Genomic DNA, 24,258 nt, shown 5'->3' on the forward strand with positions numbered 1-24,258 from the left:
GAAATACAGCCACTGAAAGCAGAGCAAGGCAACCAGTGATGCCCTCCGTTCACAGGCAGGCTCATATTGTGAAAGGTGGTTCTTCAAGTATCATTTTCCTAAACCATGTAGGAAAAATTGTGCAACCAGTACAGTTAACATAGCACTGGAGTAATGAGATCACTATGGTAGGTCGCAGCCAGGACTCTTGTCACTACGTTTTGAATTCACGGAAGTTTCTTGATGTTCTTCAGAAGTCACTCCATGTTTCGCATATTACAATAATCCAATGCAGATATTGACAAGGCATGTGTGACTGTGACCAGATAAGATTTAAATAGTGCTGTTTGTGGTATTGTGAAAACTGATATGACCATGGATACGTCATCCATGGGAAGGTACTAGGTAACTGTGACCATAACAGAAACCCCATTTGCTCCCAAGACACTTGAACAGGAATCTTATCATGTGTGAGCTGGCCTTCTGACAGGTGGCAGTTCTTCATTTGAAGTCGTAAAACACAGTAGCGGTATCAATATCTATTGAAGCACAGTATTTGAACATATGAACATATGAAGCTGCCTTATACTGAATCAGACCTTTGGTCCATCAAAGTCAGTATTGTCTTCTCAGAATGGCAGCGGCTCTCCAGGGTCTCAAGCTGAGGCTTTTCACACTTATTTGCTTGGACCCTTTTTGGAGATGCCAGGGATTGAACCTGGGACCTTCTGCTTCCCAAGCAGATGCTCTACCACTGAGCCACCGTCCCTCCCCTTTAATATTTGTCGCCAAGAATATTAAAAGAGTGTTTAATGTTCCCTGTCATCTCTCTTAATTTCACTTATTTAATTATTCTAGATTTTTTCCATCAGGAAAACCAAATGTGTGTTTAATGTTCACTAAATCTGTGAGGCATGCCCATGTTTTGCTCAACTCTACAATCTGTGTTTTCCAGTTTCATTGAGATCCTATTAATCAAGCTATTGTCAATACTCTTTAATTTTGTATCCAAAAGTGCCAGTGACACTTAACTGAAAGAAAATCCCTTATGATAATGAGTGCTGTTCTGCATTTTTTTTATAGTTGGAAATGGAGAAATCCCACTTGCAGGCGCTTGAAATGGAACATAAGAAACTATGCACACGACTTGAAGAGGAGCGTGGCAAGAATAAACATGTTGTCTTGATGCTGGTGAAAGAATGTAAACAGTTGTCCAGCAAGATAGTAGAGGAGGCACAGAAACTGGACGACGTCATGGCAAAGTTTGAGGAGGAAAAAAAGAAAGCCAGTGAACTGGAGGAATCTCTTGCAGCCGAGAAGCAACGGAGCACGCAAATGGAAGCCCAGATGGAAAAACAGCTTTCAGAGTTTGACACAGAAAGGGAGCAACTGCACGCCAGACTTAGCCGAGAGGAAGCACACACTAACGATCTCAAAGAAGAGAGGGAACGAATGAGAAAAATGATCGAGCAGTTGAAAAAGGAAAACAATAGTAAGCTACACCTTTCCCTCCCACGTAGGAGTAAAGATAGAGGTTCTGCGTCTGTCTCTGTTGGAACAGAGGGGCCAGCTTTGAGGACACTTGCCTGCCAGACAGATGCAGTATTATTAGATGGTGGTAGTGAAAATGTTAGGAAGTTGCCTTTGACTGTACCTGCAAAGCCTTCGGTCTCCGGCCACACAAAGATGAATGCAGGATTTGTGAAACCCGTTATGGACAGGCATTCTTCCTGTAGTGATCTGCTTCTGTCCCCTTCGACTCCTGTTCCAACTCCCAGTCAAAGCAGAATTGAAGAGAATGGACCAAGTACATCACCAGACTTAGCAAATATACCTTCCCCCTTTCCAAATAATGTTGTATCTTCTCCAGCACCTCAGAACTACTTACAGGCTTCATCTGTGCACTCTTTGCATTCTCCATCTCCTTCAGCTGCTGGACATCAGGGTCTGAATCCACGCGTCCAGACAGCTAGGTTTAGATTTCAAGCCAACACTAATGACCCAGACCAAAATGGAAACACTGCCCAAAGCCCTCCATCAAGAGATGTATCACCCACAAGTCGAGACAACCTAGTTGCCAAGCAGCTAGCTCGGAATACTGTCACCCAAGTCCTTTCAAGATTTACAAGTCCTCAGGGCACTGCTACTGGACGTCCAGGAATGTCTCAATCAGTAGATGCTGGAACTTATCCTCCCCCAGTTGGTAGAATGGGGTTAAAGACTCCCAGTGTGTCAAGAATTGACAGAGGAAACCCTCCACCCATTCCTCCTAAAAAGCCAGGCCTTTCACAAACTCCTTCTCCACCACACCCACAGCTTAAAGTAATTATGGATAGTGGTCGATCCCCTAATATAGGTGCCAAATCAGAGAGCAAAACCCTAGTTTCACCTCCTTCCAGTACACCTCAAGGAATCAGGGTAATAAATGAGGAAGTTGTGTCTAAGTCCTCACCTCAGCTGCCACCCAAACCAACAATAGATATATCTGTGGCATCTGCAGGCTGTGCCATACCAGCCATGGCCACATCTCAGGTGGGTGCCTGGCCTTCCCAATCCCCTGGACTGAACCAACCTGCATGTTCAGAAAGTTCCTTTGTCATTCCCACCACCATTGCCTGTAGCTCCTCCATAAACCCTGTTAGTGCTTCATCCTATAGACCATGTGATTCAGACAGCCTACTGGTAACAGCATCAGGTAAAGGGATTGTTGATATACTCCTAAATTCTTTCCCTCTAAGAATGGTCTATCTTTTAGCTTTTGATCTCTGCCACTTGTTTTCATTTCCTTCTTCCCTAAATCTGTTTTGCCTTTTCTTTTCTTTTTTGCCAAGTTGAATTTTTCATTTGCATTATTTGTAAGTTTCAAGGGTATGGGAAATCCACTTCTTTTAGTAAGGACATAGGAAGAGCCCTGCTGGATCCGAACAGCAGTCCACATAGTCAAGCATCCTGTTTCATTCAGCAACCAGATCATTTACCCTGACGGCCAATAACCTAGGCAAAGGAGCCAAGCCTTCCCCAATGTTGTCTTCTAGGATTGGCATTCAGACGTTTACTTCCTCTGAATGTGTAGATTCTAGAAGCTGCTGATGAGCCTGTTATGCGTGAATCTATCTGTTCCTCTTTCAAATTAATCTGTTAGTGGCCTTCGTTGTCTGGATTTTCAATAGCCATATTTTTGTTTCTTCAAGGAAGAATTTATATTAGGCTGACATTTCCTTGCAATGTAGAAACTTCTGAGATTAGAATTTAAAGTGCCATGCATGAGAGGCTGCTTCTGCAAAATCTTATAGGATTGGTGCTATTAGATTTGCTTGAGCTTTTCAGTGAACTGTTTAACAATTGCCTCTGCATAGGTGTTGACAGGAGCAATTTAGCTCGGAATCCACGAAGCTTTTGAGAACATTCTAGGAGTGACCCTCTAAGAACCCTCTTGTGACACTAAAGTGGTTTTAAAAAGACTTACTCCTGTTTTAGCTTTTATATGATTGAACTTGTTAAATTGGTTTTATTTATGGAGGTAGTGGTTTATTTTCTTCCATTATAACAGTTTTATTCTCCTCTGATATTGCAGAGTTGGGGATAGTTCAGCAAAGAGGATTGATAATAGGAACGCCAAGATCAAGCCAGTCATACCTAGCCTGTGATCTGAATCATTCCTGAAAGATGATGGGTGACATCTGGCATTTAAGTTGCAACCAGCTGGCTTGCCTTGTGAAATATGCATTATTCCCTGGACCCTCATGCACCTCTATGTGCACAGTAGCAGCCATGTTAGTGAGTTTTCCTTGTCTATTTTTGAGAGCTGTGTTTACCATCAGCTGTAATATTCATCTCTTCTAAACTGAGAATGCTTCTAAGCCTGTAAAACATGTCTTCATAAAAAATGTAGTGTGACTGTCAAGGACAGAGACCACATGCTATCACTGAGGAAGCCTTCCCTAGCCATTTACAGCTTTCTAATGTGCATTTCTGCATTAGGAATCTATAGATCTAAAGAACTAGTATACATGCGTGCACAAACACACACAGAGTGTGTCTAATTCTCAACATGGCCCCATTTATGGATGCTTAAATCCAGAGACTGAGGTGATGGGTAGGCAAGCCAGTTCTTTTTACAAACCTGTCAAATGCCCCAGATATTTTATTTTTTTAAAAAACGCATGTACTGTTAAAGCTATAAGTGCCTTTGGTGGGCTCCAAGGAGTGTACAGGCCACTTCCCTGCCTTCCTGGGTCTGCCCAGGGCGGGAGCAGGGCCTAGTGTGCCAGGAACCCTGGTGCTGACCCTGTCCAGATCCAGACTGGCACTCTAACCAATGTATGCTGTAGGTTCTGAAAACAATTTGAGTTTGAGAAACACAGGATATCAGAGAAGACACGGGAACACTTTCCAAGTGTCTGGAGTCTGGCATGCTTAGAGGCCTAGCCTTCACCTAGGTTCTGTCATAGTCTCTAAAACCAGTCATAGGGATGTCAGTCACCAGATGGGGGCTAGAATCCCTGGATTTGGGGGGCTCCAGCCTGCTGCTGGTCAGTTGGCTGGTGAGGGGAGTCCCCTTCCCCCATGCCCTAAGAGCGACCACCAGGCAGCCACCCACTTCCTAAGAAATTTTTTGCAGGAGAGGGTAGGGATGCCAACCCCCAGGTAGCACCTGGAGATCTCCCACTATTACAGTTGATCTCCATCTAACCAAGAACAGTCCCCTTGGAGAAAATGGCTGCTTGGGAAGGTGTACTCTGTGGCATTATACCCTGCTGCAGTCCCTAATCCCTGCCCTCTCTAGGCTCCACCTCCAAAATTTCAAGGTATTTCCCAACCCAGAGCTGGCAACCCTTGGAGAGGGAAAAAATTATCACCGGCCACTTGCCTGAACTTCAAGCAGTTAATTTGCCACTGAAGCTTAGGAGCAAATGGCTCCCACTTCTTGCAACAGCATTTACATACTATTTGCAAGAAGGGAAGGGGTGCACACCTGAACTCCAGCAGCAAATTTGCCACTTGGAGTTCAGGCACAGGCACACATGCTCACACACATGCAGCTTCTTGCAAACAGCATTTAAAGGAACTCTTTAAACACTGCTTACAAGAAGCGGGGTGTGGGTTGGAAGGGGAGGCGCCTGAACTCCAGTACCAAATTTACCACTTGGAGTTCAGGTGTGTGGGGTGCCAGTTCCCAGTGTGATGACATCACTTCTGTGTAACACCATCATGTTGGGGATGTCTCCTCTCCCTCCAGGAACGCCTCCCAAAGTCCACCTCCAGGGATGAGGCAGTACCTGGCAACTCTACCAGTCAAGCACCCTGCCACCCATGCAAAACATTTGGGTAGTAGGGGCACATAGAGAGATGTTTGGTAGCTATCTTGCAGTGCTATATAGGGTTGCCAAGTCTAATTCAGAAAATATCTGGGAACTTTGGGGGTGCAGCCAGGAGACTCTGGGGCAGAGCCAGACTTTCCCATTCCCAAAATAAATACATAAAAATACAACAGTGCAGTTCACTTGGATAGTCAACATTTCCTCATTGCCCAATAGCTGTAATTCTAGTAAATGAATGTGAATACACACAAAGCAGTCAAAATGCACAGAATTGGCAAGCTCACATTGCACTGGGGCTTTACTTACAGGAACTGCTGTTCTTCAGGCTTACACTAGCAAACAAAGAGAGAGAGATGGAGTTTTCCTCTATCCCATAAACAGGTCCCTATACAAAGTCTCTGAAAACAATGCAAAACAAGCACATAAGAACATAAGAGAAGCCATGTTGGATCAGGCCAATGACCCATCCAGTCCAACACTCTGTGTCACACAGTGGCCAAAAATTTATATATATATACACACACACACACACATATATATACACACTGTGGCTAATAACCACTGATGGACCTCTGCTCCATATTTTTATCTAACCCCCTCTTGAAGCTGTCTATGCTTGTAGCCGCCACCACCTCCTGTGGCAGTGAATTCCACATGTTAATCACCCTTTGGGTGAAGAAGTACTTCCTTTTATCTGTTTTTACCTGACTGCTCAGCAATTTCATTGAATGCCCACGAGTTCTTGTATTGTGAGAAAGGGAGAAAAGAACGTCTTTCTCTACTTTCTCCATCCCATGCATAATCTTGTAAACCTCTATCATGTCACCCCGCAGTCGACGTTTCTCCAAGCTAAAGAGCCCCAAGCATTTTAACCTTTCTTCATAGGGAAAGTGTTCCAAACCTTTAATCATTCTAGTTGCCCTTTTCTGGACTTTTTCTAACTCTATAATATCCTTTTTGAGGTGCGGTGACCAGAATTGCACACAGTATTCCAAATGAGACCACACCATCGATTTATACAGGGGCATTATGATACTGGCTGATTTTTTTTCAATTCCCTTCCTAATAATTCCCAGCATGGCGTTGGCCATTTTTATTGCAATCGCACACTGTCTTGACATTTTCAGTGAGTTATCTACCATGACCCCAAGATCTCTCTCTTGGTCAGTCTCTGCCAGTTCACACCCCATCAACTTGTATTTGTAGCTGGGATTCTTGGCCCCAATGTGCATTACTTTGCACTTGGTCGCATTGAACCTCATCTGCCACATTGACGTCCACTCACCCAGCCTCAACAGATCCCTTTGGAGTGCTTCACAATCCTCTCTGGTTCTCACCACCCTGAACAATTTAGTGTCATCTGCAAACTTGGCCACTTCACTCCGAACTCTGAACTCCAAAGCATTTATGAACAAGTTAAAGAGCATTGGACCCAGTACTGAGCCCTGCGGCACCCCACTGCTTACCGTCCTCCACTGCGAAGACTGCCCATTTATACTCACTCTCTGCTTCCTATTACTCAGCCAGTTTTTGATCCACAAGAGGACCTGTCCTTTTACTCCATGACTCTCGAGCTTTCTAAGGAGCCTTTGATGAGGAACTTTATCAAAAGCTTTCTGGAAGTCAAGGTAAACAACATCTATTGGGTCTCCTTTGTCCACATGTTTGTTCACCCCCTCAAAGAAATGTAACAGGTTAGTGAGGCAAGATCTTCCCTTACAGAACCCATGCTGAGTCTTCCTCAATAACCTGTGTTCGTCAATGTGCCTACTCATTCTGTCCTTGATAATGGTTTCTACCAATTTTCCCGGTGTTGAAGTCAGACTGACTGGCCTGTAATTTCCCGGATCTCCTCTGGAACCCTTTTTAAAGATGGGGGTGACATTTGATACCTTCCAGTCCTCAAGAACAGAGGCAGATTTCAATGAAAGATTACATATTTTTGTCAGAAGATCCTCAAGTTCAACTTTGAGTTCTTTCAGAACTCTTGGATGTATGCCATCCAGACTTGGTGACTTATTAGTTTTTAATTCGTCTATCAGTTGTAGGACCTCCTCTCTTGTCACTTCAATCTGACTCAGGTCTTTCAACACCCATTCCAAAATTAGTGGTTCTGGAGCGGGCAAAAAGTTCTCATCTTCCATAGTGAAGACGGGGGCAAAAAATGCATTCAGCTTCTCAGCCATTTCCCTATCCTCCTTCAGTAATCCTTTTACCCCTTGGTCATACAAGGGCCCTACTGCCTCCCTGGCTGGTTTCCTGCTTCTAATATATTTGAAGAAATTTTTATTGTTGGTCTTTATGTTTTTTGCAATATGCTCCTCATAGTCCCTTTTTGCCTGCCTGATCACAGTCTTGATTTGCCATAGCCTGTGTTCCCTTTTATTAATCTCACTTGGACTAGCTTTCCACCGCTTAAAGGAGTCCTTCTTCCCTTTTACAGCTTCCATTACTTTGTTTGTTAACCATGCAGGCCTTTTCTTATACCTGTTTGTGCCTTTCCTAACTTGTGGTATATATTTTATCTGAGCTTCTAGGATTGTAGTTTTAAATAGCCTCCAAGCTTCCCCAAGGGTTTGACTGCATTTACCTTTCCTTTCAGTTTCCTCTTCACATGCCTCCTCATCTCAGAGAATTTACCCCTTTTAAAGTTAAACGTGGTCATGCTGGTCTTTTGGGGCAACTCTCTATTTATACAAATGGTGAAATCAATAACGTTATGGTCACTGCTCCCAAGCGGTGCGATCACTTTTACATCTCTCACCAAGTCTTGGGCATTACTTAGGACCAAATCCAGGATCGCCCCACCCCTGGTAGGTTCTGAGACCATCTGCTCCATAGCACAGTCATTGAGAGCGTCAAGAAACTCAATCTCTTTTTCTCGACCAGAACACATATCGACCCAATCAATCTGCGGGTAGTTAAAATCACCTATTACGACACAGTTTTTACATTTAGCCACTATCTTTAATCCTTCCATCATATTATAATCGTCCTCTATCTTTTGATTTGGTGAGCGATAACAAACTCCTATAGTTAACTTTCCTTTTGGGCCCTCTATTTCAACCCAAAGCATTTCTAGAAGAGAATCTAATTCTCTGACCTCAGTCTTACTGGACCGTATACACACTCTGACATACAGAGCCACCCCACCTCCAACCCTTCCCTCCCTATCCTTCCGATATAACTTATATCCAGGAATCACTGTGTCCCACTGATTCTCCTCATTCCACCAAGTTTCTGAAATTTCCACGTCTATGTTTTCTCCCAGCACTAAACATTCCAACTCACCAATTTTACTTCGACCACTTCTAGCATTTGCATACAAACATCTATAATTTCCCAGGCAAGCTAGGCTCGCAACCTTCCTCCTGCCGCCTCGAGACTTTGGCAGACAGTCCATACTGTTTGTCACCATCTCAGTGGACAACTCTGATCCATTACCCAGTAGAAAAGTAACAGCTAACCCTTCATCTTTTTGGGATGAGTCCACCCGAACCAGAGACATTTCATCTCCTGTCGGCTTTCCCCCAAGATTTAGTTTAAAAACTGCAACCTTTTTGCTTTTACGCGCCAGCAGCCTGGTTCCATCTGGGGACAAGTGGAGACCGTCTCTTTTGTACAGCTCCCGCTTGTTCCAGAAAGCATCCCAGTGCCTAACAAACTTAAACCCTTCCTCCCTGCACCATCGTCTCATCCACACATTGAGACTTCTAATTTGTGCATGTCTCTCCTGCCCTGCATGTGGAACAGGTAGCACTTCTGAGAAGGCTATCTTGGAGGTCCTGGCTTTAAGTCTCCTGCCTAGCAGCCTAAATTTTTCCTCCAGGACCTCACGACTGCATTTCCCCACATCGTTGGTGCCAACATGCACCATGACCACTAGCTCCTCCCCAGCACTGTCTATCAGCCTACCTACTACATGCGCAATGTCCGCTACCTTCGCACCAGGCAGGCAAGTCACCATACGGTCAGTATGCAGTTTTGCCACCCAGCTGTCTACTTGCCTAAGGATCGAATCACCAACTACCAAGACCCCCCCTCTCTCCCTGCCCAGGATGGTTCCTTGGTGCAAAAGGATTCCCGCTCACCAACTGAAGAAGAGGTCCCTTCTGAGGGCGCATTCCCCTTATCCTCAGCACAGTGCCCTGTTCCCCCTTGACCCTCATCCTCCCTGGCAGCAACGGGGCTGCCACGTTCAGAGTGCGGTTCATCTAATACTTCCCCGAGAGTCTTCTCCGAGTGCCTAACTGACTGTCTCTGCTTCTCCAAAGACACACACACCCTCTTACTGTCTCTACAAAGACTTCTGAAAAGTACAGGGGCTGCTTTCTTTCCCTTAGACACACACACACTTAACTGTCTCTGGTTCCTCCACAACGAGGTCTGAAATGTACAGGGGCTCTGCTGCTCTCTTTTACACACACACACTTACTTGCTCTGAAACGAAAGCAAAACAAACGGAGGGGTTGTGCTCTGATGAAGCTCTGACGAACCCCTCCCCATGAAACACTTCCCGCTTTCTGTTCAACTTTAAAGGCACACACACACACACATTTTAAAACTGGACCTGTTTGCAGGTTTCTAAACCTGCTGGAGCTCTAGAGGTACATAGTGGCTGTGGGGATGGGGCTTCCCCCCACTGGCCAGCTGTCTGGGGGTGAGGGGAAGCCTGTAAAACCGGGGGATCCCCCGCTGGGACCTGGGGATTGGGAAGCCTAGTGCTATATCATCCTCCCAGTGGAAAATAATCAAAGCATTTGCATCGGGGGGGGGGGGTCGGGGTGAGATGGTATGTTTTGCTGTTTCATCTGAATTTGGAACAGAGAGTACGGTTGGTGCTGTTTTTAGCATTTGCTAAGTTATTTTTGCATAGAATTTAATTTAATTTTAAAAGGATATTTTGCATTTTGTGTGTGCATGTGTATGTGCATGTATTTATTATGAATGGCTTCATGAATCAGTGGACTATATATTCCGCTTCAGATCTGAAGCCCTCAGATCTAGCCATACTATCAGAACATAAACAAACTTAGAAATAGAGCCAGTATGGCATTTATCCTTGGGTTGCCATCTTGAAGCGTCATCTTTTTGTTTCTTGATTGAAAATTGTATGATTTTAGAGGTTTTTAATACGGCTGTTATAATTGTATGTTGTAACCCACTCTGAACCTGTTTGTGGGGAGGGTAGGATAGAAATTAAATTAATAAATAATTATAAAGAAATAATTTGGAATTGCTTAGGCTTCCGAGGCTGGGACAGGTGGCATTTAGAGCCCCTGAGTGATTATACTGAGCTACAGATCACAAATGGAAAAAGATATTTTCTGGTACAATCTATGGTTTCAGAAGGGAGATACACACAGCAGAATTTGCAAAGCAATCATTCACCCTATCCCCCTTTTCTTTATACTACTAGTCCATTATGTGATTTTGTTTTGTGTGCAATATCCTAGGGAAAAGCTGGTTTTGTCTTTGTATTATAGGTTACTTGGGCTCTACATTTCTCCCCAAAAATAGCTGCCTTTTTTTGTTCTGGCTTTATCTGCATGATAACTATAATATAATTGTCCATCTTCTGGGTTTTCCCCACCTCACAGGGTATTTTCCTGTTGATATTCCTTTGATATTCAAAAGAAGATTTGGTCATCAAAGATTTCAGGTTTTCACGGCTGGTAACATCATTAGGGTTTGTAGAATCTTTCGGGATCAAGTGCCGTGTTCTACTGGAGAAAGTTTTCCTTCCAGACGTTTCGTTCTGCTGCGGAGAACATCCTCAGTGGCGTTGCAGCAGCCAAGAAGGTCTGAGCGCCTGCTCTGGCTGCAACGCCACTGAGAATGTTCTACGCAGCTGAGAACAAAACGTCTGGAAGGAAAACTTTCTCCAGTAGAACACGGTACCTGATCCCGAAAGATTCTACAAACCCTAAAGATTTGGTCACATTGGGAGTAGGAAAGTACGGATTTTTGAACTACCACTCCCGCATCCAGCACCATCGTGTATGTCCATTTGCCCTCGTGGTTACCATTCCCTTCTTCCCAAGGCCACCAGCAGGTCTTTTGACTTTAAAAAATATGGAGTAGTTCTATTGCGATGTCATAATGTTTTAGCCATGTAACTATTGCCATTGTTTTAAAAAGCTAGCGTGAAGCACTCTGTCGATGGTGGGGGTCATGGCAGGAAATGGAGGGAAAGCACACAGAAAATCCCTGTATGGAGTGTTGCCACAGCAAATACATTTGCAGCAGCAGGGAGACTGCAATGGGGAATTGCTGCCATCTGGAAGCAGGCATATTGTTTAGCAGATCTGAAGTAACTTAAATTTTGTACCGGTACTGTCCCTCAGGGGGCACAAAACAGAAGATCTACCACTTGGAGTTCAGGTGTGTGGGGTGCCAGTTCCCACTGTGATGACATCACTTCTGTGTGACACCATCATGTTGGGGATGTCTCCTCTCCCTCCAGGAACGCCTCCCAAAGTCCCCCTCCAGGGATGAGGCAGTACCTGGCAACTCTACCAGTCAAGCCGGCCACTCTACCAGTCTACCTTTCTTACATATACATAATACTGGCTGGTACCAGCTTTCTTTCATCCAGGATGTTTAGATGCTCGAGGAAGCAAATGTTACTGTTCAAAATTCTTCTAATTAGACGAGTTATTAAAATAGCCAGCTGAACTTCACAGAAGAGTTATTTCAGCTTGAAACGGCAAGTCTTGACAGATCAGTGCCAAACCGTTAAAAACGCAATATATGATTCTAACATTTCATTAAATGCCAAATGACAGTTTTATATCTGCATTAGTTTATTGTGTTGCAAGAACCGTTTTGGGTTAGCTGGAAAGACTTTGACTATTATGATCATGGTAGGCTTTTTAAAACGTTTCTAACTTTTTACATTCTTCTTTATCAATGAATAGCAACATGGGTCACCCTTTAATGGAATTGTACTATTGCCCTAGCATCATGCTGCATTACTCTAATCATTCACAAAAGATTATTATAATGGAAGTGAGAAGAGATGGCCCTGATTGAACATATTGAACATATGAAGCTGCCTTATACTGAATCAGACCCTTGGTCCATCGAAGTCAGTATTGTCTTCTCAGACTGGCAGCGGCTCTCCAGGGTCTCAAGCTGAGGTTTTTCACACCTATTTGCCTGGACCCTTTTTTGGAGATGCCAGGGATTGAACCTGGGACCTTCTGCTTCCCAAGCAGATGCTCTACCACTGAGCCCCAAGCAAGCTCAACCTCGTCAGATCTCAGAAGCAAAGCAGGGTTGACCCTCGGTTAGTATTTAGATGGGAGAACACCAAGAAAGACCAGGATTGCTCTGCAGAGAAAGACCATTGCAAACCACTTCTGTTCGTTTCTTACCTTGAAACCCTATGGAATCACCATAGCTCAGCTGTGATTTGACAGCACGACAATTACAAAAAGAGATGAGAATCCCCTGTTGCAGATCCCATGGACACAATTCGGCAATAATTTTGCTTTTAAATTGCTCCTGCCGTTTAATGTCCTCATTATAGGATTCAGGTACTTTTAGTTATGTAACTGAAGTGGCAATAAATGTCCAGGGTACTTTTCTAGGTAAACTACATTACAGTAATATAGCTTGTTTTCCATGCTTTGGTCAGAGATTCACATTGGCTGCTTCTGAAAGCCTGGTCACCCAAGCGGCAGCACTTCAGGATCCTCTCCAGCTGATCCGCTTCACTCACTCCCACAGCCACTGGGAAACTGTGCGTAACTCAGAATCATGTGGATTCATAGCTATGGAAGAAACATGTTGTAATGGATAAGGACGATAGTAACCAGCGCCGGCGCTAGGGCCTCTAGCGCCCCAGGCCGGCACCTGCCCCATGGCGCCCGTGCTTGCCCCACCACCGCCACAGGGCAGGCTCCAAGTGAGTGGCATGTGCACTTCTGGAGGCACTCCAAGGCTACCCTGAGAAGGACAATTTCAAAGTGCCCCCAGGAGTGTACTGTGCACACATGGCTTGCCCACAGTCCCTGCTCAGCCTTCTCAGGCAAACCCAAGAAGGCTGGTTTGTTTGTTTACTTTTAAGTATTTGTTCCCTGATTTTCTCCCTGCTCAGTAATCAAAAGTGGCTTAAGTTATAATTCAGAAAACCATGTTTTAAAAATATATGCAATTTCAACATCCTGGACCAGCCCCTGGCATTGTCAGCTTGGCTCATGTAAGGCCACAGCCTGTGAACCAGGAGCTAAGAGCTAAGGGCCAGGAGTCCCTTGGTTCTTGCCCAAAGGCCTCTAACCATGCCCAGGCTTAGATACCTGTAACAGGAAGGGAGGTCATCATAGCCCAGACGTCACTCAGCTGACAAGATTCTCCTTCCCTGATAGCCATCAGCATGGGTAATTCTGGATAACCCAGGATTTCTGCATGGTTGCAGGTGTGTGCAAGCCAAGGATGGTCACATGGAGGGAATCCAAAAGCACTGTCTCAAGTGTGAATGGGCCCTGAATATGTTTATGATGTCATTGAAATGCAAATGTTGACTGCTGTCACAGACCAGGAGAGTGCTAAGACTAGGCTCAGTGTTTGAAAACCCAGATAAAATCCCTCCAGCTTCAATGCACTTTACCTATCCTCCTGTACTTCATGAGCCATTCAAGATTTGTATATCCAGACAACTGCAAGGCATGGATGGACTACTTATAGGCAAGTTGCTTGGCCTGATAGCTTATGTTTCTGCTTTGTTAAGAGACACCATAAATTTTAAATAACAAAACAATGTAATGTGAAGGTTAGTGGTGTTCTGACCAGGCTTGTACAAAAAACTTCAAATGATCAAAAACATGCTTCAAAAGGATATTCCCACAAGTCAGTTCAAAAGCAGTTCAACAAACTTTCCAATCACAAAGGAATATCCATATTCCAGTATTTAGTTCATAGAGCTAAAGGAAGCCCTTCCAAAGACATCTGTTCTAGATATCGAGACGTTTCATCCGTCTTTCTTCAGTTTAGAGGCTTATTTTTCACTGGAATCCAATCTCTTACAATACATTCATAGAAGACCAACAAGGTTCAAGAAATATCAAATAGATTTCCAGGTTCTCTATTAGATATTTCTTGAACCTTATTGGTCTTCTATGAATGTATTGTAAGAGACTGGGTTCCAGTGAAAAATAAGCCTCCAAACTGAACAAAGACGGATGAAACGTCTCGATATCTGGAACAGACGTCTTTGGAAGGGCTTCCTTTAGCTCTATGAAATAAACACTGGAATATGGATATTCCTTTGTGATTGGAAAGTTTGTTGAACTGCTTTTGAACTGACTTGTGGGAATATCCTTTTGAAGCATGTTTTTGTTCATTTGAAGTTCTATGTGCAAGCCTGGTCAGAACACCACTGACCTTCACATTACATATTTTTGTCATTTATAATTTATGGAGTCTCTTAGCGGGTTTTTTATTTACACATTTGTACGCTAAGATCCTCCAGTTTCGGTATGTTCTGCTTTGGCATTCAAAGACAATGAAAGACTTACAGTCTAAAGGAACAGTTCTAAAACAATTGAATTTCCCGTACCCTTGGCATTACTTTTTTTTTTCCTTCTAAGATTTGCTCTTTCTCTTTTTTAAACATCACTTTCCAAATCAGTATGTTTTTATTTGGTTCCTTCATATATAATTTTATCTTTTGTATGTGGTTTGCTTCTAAAGTGAATGGGATGCAGGAGAGGTTGGTAATGGACTCTGAAATTAACCACCTCCACAATCTGAAGCTGATGCCAGAAGCTGTTTTCCCCCCTGTCCTTCCATCCTTCATCACTGCATGTCCGGCACGCTTTCATGGATGCTTTGTATTTGCTAACTTTTGCATATAAAAACCACAATGCTTCCTCATGTTTCTTTATTTTGTCAATCACTTTCCTTGACTGAATACAAATCTGTTCTGTTTCCTTTGGGAGATCTTTGAAATGGGTTCATATTCTGTATTACATTTTAATCATGGGTATTTGCATATTCAATCTGCTTCTGTTGCGACTTGATTTGTACAGGCTGTATTTTATGTCAAGCTTGCTCTTGGTCCTCGTAATGCCAATTTATACATTAGTCCCTAATTTCCAGCACTCATGTGTGCAGTGATGTATATATGTATGATAGTCACTTCCAGTAAGGTAGCTGTGGGTTTCATATGCTGTTTCTGATGTGAAAGTGTTTTTCATCCATGGGCTCTGTTAATTTGTAAAGTGGTTCATAAAGAAGAGGAAACCTATACTGTTCTGGAATGTGAATGAAATATTAACATGAGGTTAGAGCCAAAGCAGCTTGCAGAAGAGACCGTTTCCACCTCAATTCCACTGCAGTTTCCAAGAATGCTGTGGGATCAGAGGTCTGTAGGTTGTGACTGGGGGAGGAGAATCTGTTGTGACAGGTGTGAAGATCACTCCTCATTTCCACTGGTAAAAGAGCCATTCCATGTAAGAAAGATAACTCTAGATCCAACCCAGTATCCCCATCTGTTATAATACATGATAAACATGCTTTATTAATGAGTGCATTCTTAAGCAGTGTTGCACCCTTTTGAGCCCATTGCACTGTATTTAGAATTGTATTGCAAATGTCTTTATAGCTTAAAAAGAAAGACTGCACTAGTTTAAGAATCAAATGAAATTTGCATAAACCAAATTCTCAAAATGGTGCTGCCAGTTTTCGTGCTCAGTTGCAGTGTCTTCACTTTCCTCAACCTTTCTTGTTACACCCCATCTGAATAGCATATACAGCTGGCATCCCATATTTGGTTTGTTAAAATCCCTAAACAAGTGTTAAATATTGTTGAAAGTCCATTGCTCTCCCTAACCCCCACCCATTCAAAGAAAAACCTGTGTTCAAAAATGCAAATAAAGAAAGGGCTGGATGGAAAGATTCCCTTTATGTAGCCAGATTGACCAGCTCTCACTCAGGAAGATGGCTTCATGATGTGGTCCTACCATACCTTGACTTGGGGAGTTTGCCAAGGAGGACTGCCAACTCTGGATTGGGAAATTTCTGGAGACTTAGAAGTGAAGCCTGAGGAGGGTAGAATTTGCAGGAGGGAGGGAGCTCAGCAGGGATGTGATGCCATGGAGTCCACCCTCCAAAGCTGCTGTTTTCTCCAGTGGAACAGATCTCTGTAGTCTGGAGATTAGTTTTAATCCCAGGAGGACTCCAGGTTTCACCTGGAGGCTGACAGACCTACTGCTGAGCCCTGTAAGACTTAATAAAACTTAGTATTTGTATACCACTTTCAGTGTACAGAATGCTTCGTGTAAATTATCCCAGTAATCTTTATAACTGTCTTGTAAAGTTGTTTATTGTGATTGTCCCCATGTTGCAGATGGAAAACGGAGGCTGAGACAGAGGCTCACTTAAGATCACTTAATAACTTTGTGGTTGAGATGAAATTTGATAAACAGATTTAAACCTTTTGAGATCTTTGAACAATATGTTCTTTTAGCCACACTGACACTCTTAGCTGTGAATTCTTGATCAGCCTTTTCCAGTCAAGAACTGCTAGATCTAACAGTCCAGTCCTCAGCACAGTTAGACCATTGTCTTCAATGGACTTACAATGGTGTCACTCTTCTTAAGATTATACTGCTAGTCATCTGGTTTATGAATATGGCCATGTACAAACTCCCTTGAAATAGAAAGTCTTCCTTCATTTAGATTTTTTAAAATTTATCCTTATGCTTCCCCTGTTTTCCATTCTGTGCAATAAACATTTTGAAATGACTGAGGTATGACATGTTTTGTATAGTGTTTCTAAATTCTCACAATGCCTTGAAGATAAAAAAAATGTATTAATTTAAATGACACAGCTGCTTTTCTTGTTTTAATTCAGAATGTTCTGTTATAGCCTGCCAAGAGTGAACAGTATAGAAACTAACATGAAATTGTTTACCATATCTTTTAAAATGCAAATATTTAGATCAGAGCTGCCTTACCCCGTGTTAAAGCCCTATTGCAATTGCCCAGAGGTGATGGAAGTCATTCAACAACTGAACTATCAAAAAGCCTATGGTGAACTTTTCTGTTAGAAGCCCCCTCCCCCTCCCCCCGCCCAGCTCACGGTCACAAACTGACCGTGGAGGCCACTTTAGAGTATGTTAACAGTTGTGAGTACTCTCTATAAGATCATAAGAGAAGCCATGTAAGATCATAAGAGAAGCCAGGTAAACACTGTTACCCCTCCCAAGCACCAAGAATACAGAGCATCACTTGCCCCAGACAGAGAGTTCCAACAATACGCTGTGGTTAATAGCCACTGATGAGCCTCTGCTCTATCCAGTCTCCCCTTGAAGCTGGCTATGCTTATAGCAGCCACCACCTCCTGTGGCAGTGAATTCCATGTGTTAAACACCATTTGAGTGAAGAAGTACTTCCTTTTATCCATTCTAATGCGACTGCTCAGCAATTTCATTGAGTGCCCACGAGATCTCGTATTGTGAGAAAGGGAAAAAGTACTTCTTTCTCTACCTTCTCTATGCCATGCATAATCTTGTAAACCTCTATCATGTCACCCCTCGGTCGATTTTTCTCCAAGCTAAAGAGCCCCAAGCATTTTAACCTTCTTCATAGGGAAAGTGTTTCAACCCTTTAATCATTCTAGTTGCCCTTTTCTGGACTTTTTCCAATGCTATATCTTTTTTGAGGTGCGGTGACCAGAATTGTACATAGTACTGCAAATGAGGAAGATTTCAGGTCTTCCATGAGTCTTTCCTGATTCTGCAGACTAGATGTGTTTCATGCTTGAAACATAATTCTCTAGTACATGGAGTTGCCAACCTCCAGGTGGCACCTGGAGATCTTCCACTTTTATGACTGATCTCCAAATGGCCAAGATCAGTTCCTCTGCAGAAAATGGCTCCTTTGGAGGGTGGACTGTATGGCATTGTACCCCATTGGAGTTCCTTCCCTCCCCAAACTCCACCCTATCCAAGCTCCACCTCCAAAATCTCCAGCATTTCCAACTCAGAACTGATAACTGAACAGGTATATGATGTCCTCATTTGGATTAGGACTTTGGGAGGGTGCCTAAACCTCAGGAAACAAATTGGGAGGAAAGATTTTAAAACTGGCATGATACAATACTGACATCAAGACAGCTTACAAATTCTGGTTCTAAAGTGATGCCATGGCATTGCTAATGTCAGCTTCTTTTGCCACATCTAATTTTGCTTTCCACTGATCCACAGAACAGCAATGAGAGCATGGGCAGTCAGTCCTAGCCTAAGCTCTCCCTTTGCATCATTTTCCAGCATAAAATGTTCCACAGAGCTAGTATTTTCAGCACTGGGGAAACTTCCTATACTAGGGTTGCCAAGTCCGACTCATGAAATATCTGGGGACTTTGGGGGTGCAGCCAGAAGCAAGGGTGTGACAAGCACAACTGAACTCCAAAGGGAGTTCTGGCCATCACATTTAACAGGCCCATGTGCCTTTTAAATGCCTTCCCTTCATTTGGAATAATGAAGGATAGGGGCACCTTCTTTTGGAGCTCATAGAATTGGACCCCCTGGTCCAATCTTTTGAAACTTGAGGGGGGAGGTGTTTTGCGGAGAGGCACCAGATGCTATGCTGAAAATTTGGTGCCTCTACTTCAAAAAACAGCCCCTCCAGAGCCCCAGATACCCATGGATCAATTTTCTATTATACCCTATGGCAGGGGTGGCCAACGGTAGCTCTGCAGATGTTTTTTGCCTACAACTCCCATCAGCCCCAGCCATTGGCCATGCTGTCTGGGGCTAATGGGAGCTGTAGGCAAAAAAAAAATCTGGAGAGCTACCGTTGGCCACCCCTGCCCTATGGGAATCTGTCTCCACAGGGAATAATGGAGTGCCCAGCAGAAATCCCCCCAACCCCGCTTTCTGATGACCCTGAAGCAGGGGAGAGTGCCTCCAAACCAGGGGATCCCCTGCTCCCAACTGGGGATTGGCAACCCTATCCTATACATAAATTTCTCCAGTTCTTCAACTAGTGGTTCCCTGGGCTATTTCATGTTGGAAAAGCAGCAGAGTTGGGCAGCTTACCCCCACCTCCCCACACTACATAGTCCTGATCTAAACTGTGTCAGTGCACTCCTAGAAATTGTCCTGAGCATGAAACTCTCAAATTACATCTCTTGACAGGACGGATAGGGGATATGAAGACTTTATAACATAAACTGGCCCTCACTTTTCTCCCCATCCATTTTTCTCCAGAAAGAACCCTGGGTTAACTTGCTATACAGTGCTCTTAGTGACAGGAAACTAGATTAACTAATAGTGACAAAAGACTGGCCCCCATGTGGTAAGGTTGCCCTGCCTGTAGGGATGCCAATTTCCCACATCGAATAGACATTGTTTTGACACTGGACCCCCACTACATACTTCTGGAGTGGGTGGGAAAACAGGGAAATGACACTGTTCTACAACACATCCAGCCCCCCCCCCCCAAAAAAAATCACACCAACATATCAGCTGAACCTTTACCATAGTGTTTCTAGAATGTTGGCTGATATGCCAATGTTGTATCTAGGTGTTTGCCTGGAAGACATTGACACGTAGGGAGACATCCCTTCTGTCCCTTGGCTCACCCACGAAGCCTCCAGGAATGCAGGAGTGGTGTCAATTCCTGCCTGAGCCTGCCTGGTACCGAATGTCCCAGGGCCTGCTCCACTTTTCTCCTTTATGCACTCATCTCATTTTACTCCCTGACTGCACCTTCTGCTTCTTTAATGAGCTTTGCTTCTTGTCTTCAGTAGTTTCAAACCTTTCTTTAGGCCTACTTATTAGCTGCCCATGTAATAATCTCTCAGAACCTCTGAAGCTTGGCCTGCTGGCCCTACTACCTCTGCAGCCTGTGTTGATTCAGTCTGTCTATTTTCTATGCAATAAAAGATTCCCTTCCATTTATAAAGAGAAATGTCTGCCACCATTCGTTATGCCATCTTTAATGAAATACTGTGATATTTAATTGTCCAATAATCTTTTATTAAGGGGACGGCAGCTTTCTACATTTCTGAGAAACATTTCTTTGCCTAGTTCAATGTGGAGAAATAAAACTCCTTGAGATGAAGTAAAATAGTTTGTGCTTTAAAAATGATAACTTTACTTACAGTTTAAAATGTCAGTTCATACCATGTACCATGCCATACTTTTAAAATTCTTTCCATTCAGCATAGGAAAGGAAAGGTCCCCTGTGGAAGCACCAGTTGATTCCGAATCTGGAGTGACGTTGCTTTCACAACATTTTCATGGCAGATTTTTTACGGGGTGGTTTGCCATTGCCTTCCCCAGTCATCTACACTTTCCGCCCAGCAAGCTGGGTACTCATTTTACCGACCTCGGAAGGATGGAAGGCTGAGTCAACCTCGAGCCGGCTACCTGAAAAACCAGCTACCGCCGGGGATCAAATTCAGGTCGTGAGCGGAGCTTAGGACTGCAGTAGTGCAGCTTTAACACTCTGCGCCAGGGGGCTGTTTTCATTCAGTATAAGCATGCATTATATGAATATCAATTCTTTAAGTAGTGAAAATGCCTTTGAAACTTCTTGTTTTAATTGGGCTGACCCAAGTAACAAGTCTTTCTGTTTTCAATTCTTTTATTTTCTATTTCCTTTTGCAGCCTTTTGATCAAGGAACAGTTCACAAAGTCATCCGCACCCTATACAGCAGACTTCATGTCCTTAATAAGCTGTCCTCTAAAGCTGCTAATGTCTGATACCTGGAGTGTCTAACCAAGATGCCTGCAAAGATTTCTAGAGTCCTATTCTGCCCATTACCTTTCTGACTTTACGATGTGGAAGCTTTTGCCAGTAATTTTAAATTAATTCACTAATTACTGTACACAAACACTTCCTTTAAAATAGGATTTACAGTACTGTAAATCTAGAATTGCTGAACAACACGATTGCAGTGTGTCTGACAGTCTGTTGTAAATGCACCTTCAATTTAAATTGTCAGTTATATATAGGGTTGCCAGGTCTTACCTGGCTGCCAGCAGAAGTGACATAATTGTGCCAGGCACATCATGCAGGGATGCTCTAGCATTTTGGTATAAAATTCTATGGTGCCATAGAGTTTTTTTACCAAAATGCTAGAGCACCCCTGTGCAACGTGCCCAACACAATGACATCACTTCCGGGTGACCTCATTGTGCCAGGCACATCAGGTGCTGATGGGGCTCCTTCACCAGCCAATCCTGTGCTGGTAGGTTGGAGGCCTCGAAATCAGGGGAACCCCTGCCCCCCAGAAGGAGGATGGGAAACCTAGTTATATATTCTGTAGATTTAATACATTGACAAAGTATTCAGTTTGCACATGTTAAAAAGGGATGCACTCCTATGTAAAATTTACCACAAACCTTATTTTAGCTAACTTTAAGGTCAAAATAACTGGGTTTTCACTAAGCTTCGTTTGAGTTAAAATAGATTTTAAAAATCTAATTGGTAGAAAGTTTCTTGAGGGTTAACATTTATTAACACAGTAATAAATCCCATCAATAAAAAATAATAATATTGTTCGAGTTTTTAGTTAACATTGGATATAACTTCACCTTTGTGTATAACTTCCTTTTGGGTTAAAATTAATATTCAATACAGTTTTATATTGTCCTTCTTCCAAGGAGCTCAGGGCAGCATGTGCCATTATCCCTACACCATTTTATCCTCACAACAACCACATGAGAAAAGCTAAGAGGCCCTGTGATGGCCACCTAGTGAGCATCATGGCAGAGTGGGGATTTGAACTTGGGTGTCCCTAGTCTGACACTCTAACTACTACACAGTGGCTCTTGAATAGCATGATCAGAGTTGTGCTCACTCTTTTCAGGTGCTGAAATGACAAAGAATCTGTTTCTTATGTTGGATTTAAGAGCTTACAAAGTGTTCGGCTTTAACTTTTTCACATGTGTTCTTCATAATTTGTGTTGCTTTAACTCACAGGCTGGTCTCCCTCCCTAACCCCTTTATTAATGAGTGGTGGTCCTGTCCCCCTGGGTGACAGGCCCACCCTTCTCCACCAAGCTGCTGCCCAGGGAAATGTCACTTTATTGTCAATGCTGCTTAATGAAGAAGGTCTGGACATTAATGACTCCTGTGAAGATGGCTATTCTGCCTTGTATTCTGCTGCTATGAATGGACATACAGGTATGATATTTGTCACAACTATTCCATTATTACCCACTGTGTATATTAATGTATGTAAAAGTAAAATGAGTGGTGGTTCCAGTCACAAAACCAGGCCATCTGTAGACAAGGCTGGGTTTTCTTCCTACTTGATTCCACAGGTATGCAGAAATTTTGTTAATTAGCCAAACAGGAGGAAAAACCAAACAGCCTGATGAGAAGTGAGAGTGCCTCAGGAAGCGCAGGACATTGGGAGCAGATGAGAGTCAGTTAAAGGGGGGAAGCCTGAAGGAGACCGCGGAATTGACTTCTCAGGCCTCTGACAGCTTAGAACCCTGAATAGGAGATGGGGGATAATTTCCAAATTGTTTACCCCCTACAATTCCTCCCAGCCCTTCTACTTGTATTTTTATGTAGTTAATGTAATTTATTTATGTAATGCCTACTGGTATGCACTTGAGCTTGAATACTGCAATGGTGTGGAAAAATTATTAATATCAAAACAATCCATCTGAGCAAATGAAAGCTTGCTTCTCCAAATAATGTTGATCACATATTATGTATGTACATATACCACTTGTGTATGCAGAGGACTGGAAGGAAGGCAAATTGCTCCATCAAAAACTGAGATGATTTGGCTGGAAAATGAAATAGCTGTTACTGCTTCTGCATAACAGTTATCCCAGCAAGCTTAGGTGAATATGTGGTATGTTTTTTTAAAAAAAAGGTTAAATGCCTGTCACTTGGCTGCCACAATGAGCTGGATTTGTTCTCAGAACAGTAAAGGATATTAGTAATGAGTGCAATATCTTTTTAATGCCAGTGAGTAGTAGTGATTACAGCACTGGACTCAGACTCAAATCTCCGCTCATATTCAAAATTTCCTTGGTGGCCTTGAATTGGTACAGCTTCATGTGGACATACAGAAGGAGGAGGTGGCAGAGTTCTGAGCCTGTAACAGGGTTCACATTTTAACATTCCTTGGATTAAAAAAAAAAATCTCCCCACAAGATGAAATCTAGTGTAATGAGAAATAGGTTGGGCTAGAAACTTTCCCCTGATATACTATGTTGTTTGCTTTACTCACAGGAACTACTTTATATGGAGGAAGTATGAAAAAATAGTGTAATTTTGCATCGTTTGTAGACTAGCCTTTTTTTTTCCAGCTCCAAAACTCACCTGCAGATTTGTTTTGAAGTTACGTTCAATGAGCCTTGTAGAAATGGCAGGATAATGCTGCCTTGTTAAATGGACTCTGCACTACTTGGTCCTAAGCTACTGCACTGAGAGTAGCCCTCTGTGTTTCCATGCTGGTGAGAGATGATAATGGGTCCTTCACAGTTTAGGGGATAGAAGTAACTGAAAAAGCCACAATCAGAAAATCTTTGGTAATACCACTGGGTGATGCTAGTTAGTAATAAGCATGTTTCCTTAAAAGACTGTAAGTGGCTTGTCAATCATTGTAGAATGGTTTGCTAAATGAGTGAAAAGTCTTAATTTGTATTCTGTCTAAAGTTAAGAAATGCAGGGTGGTGGTTGTTGTTGTTGTTTTTAAAAAACCTTCTTATTCCCTTTACTGTGCATCATTCTACCTTTGTGTTTTCCACCTCATAGATTGTGTAAGATTGCTGCTGACTTCAGAAGCACAAGTCGATCCTGTTGATAAAAATGGCTGTACGCCCTTGTGTTCAGCAGTTGCTCAGGGACACTGCAAGTAAGTGAGCTGCTTGTTTACCAAACATCTGTTTGTTTGTTTTTCCAGAGCAAATCTACTTCTGTTCCTTAAGTATTCAACTTGGCAGTATGTAACCTCTTAGTGTGAGTCTAGGCAATC

At 43.1% G+C, this 24,258-nt stretch overlaps 1 protein-coding gene across 2 annotated transcripts in view; it reads left to right on the plus strand.

The window, feature by feature from the left end:
* Positions 1-24,258, plus strand: part of CTTNBP2 (cortactin binding protein 2) — a 172,691-nt gene that overhangs the window by 77,301 nt on the left and 71,132 nt on the right. Inside the window, exons 4-6 of one of the 2 annotated variants that reach the window (XM_060244847.1) lie at positions 1,063-2,674; positions 22,242-22,445; positions 24,039-24,138. In XM_060244847.1, the coding sequence (XP_060100830.1) occupies positions 1,063-2,674; positions 22,242-22,445; positions 24,039-24,138 (1,916 nt within the window). Of the gene's footprint in view, positions 1-1,062; positions 2,675-22,241; positions 22,446-24,038; positions 24,139-24,258 lie in introns of those variants that run through there. The other variant, XM_060244848.1, reaches the window with a different exon arrangement.

Source organism: Heteronotia binoei, chromosome 8 (assembly GCF_032191835.1).
Source record: "Heteronotia binoei isolate CCM8104 ecotype False Entrance Well chromosome 8, APGP_CSIRO_Hbin_v1, whole genome shotgun sequence".
Classification (NCBI taxonomy): domain Eukaryota; kingdom Metazoa; phylum Chordata; class Lepidosauria; order Squamata; family Gekkonidae; genus Heteronotia; species Heteronotia binoei.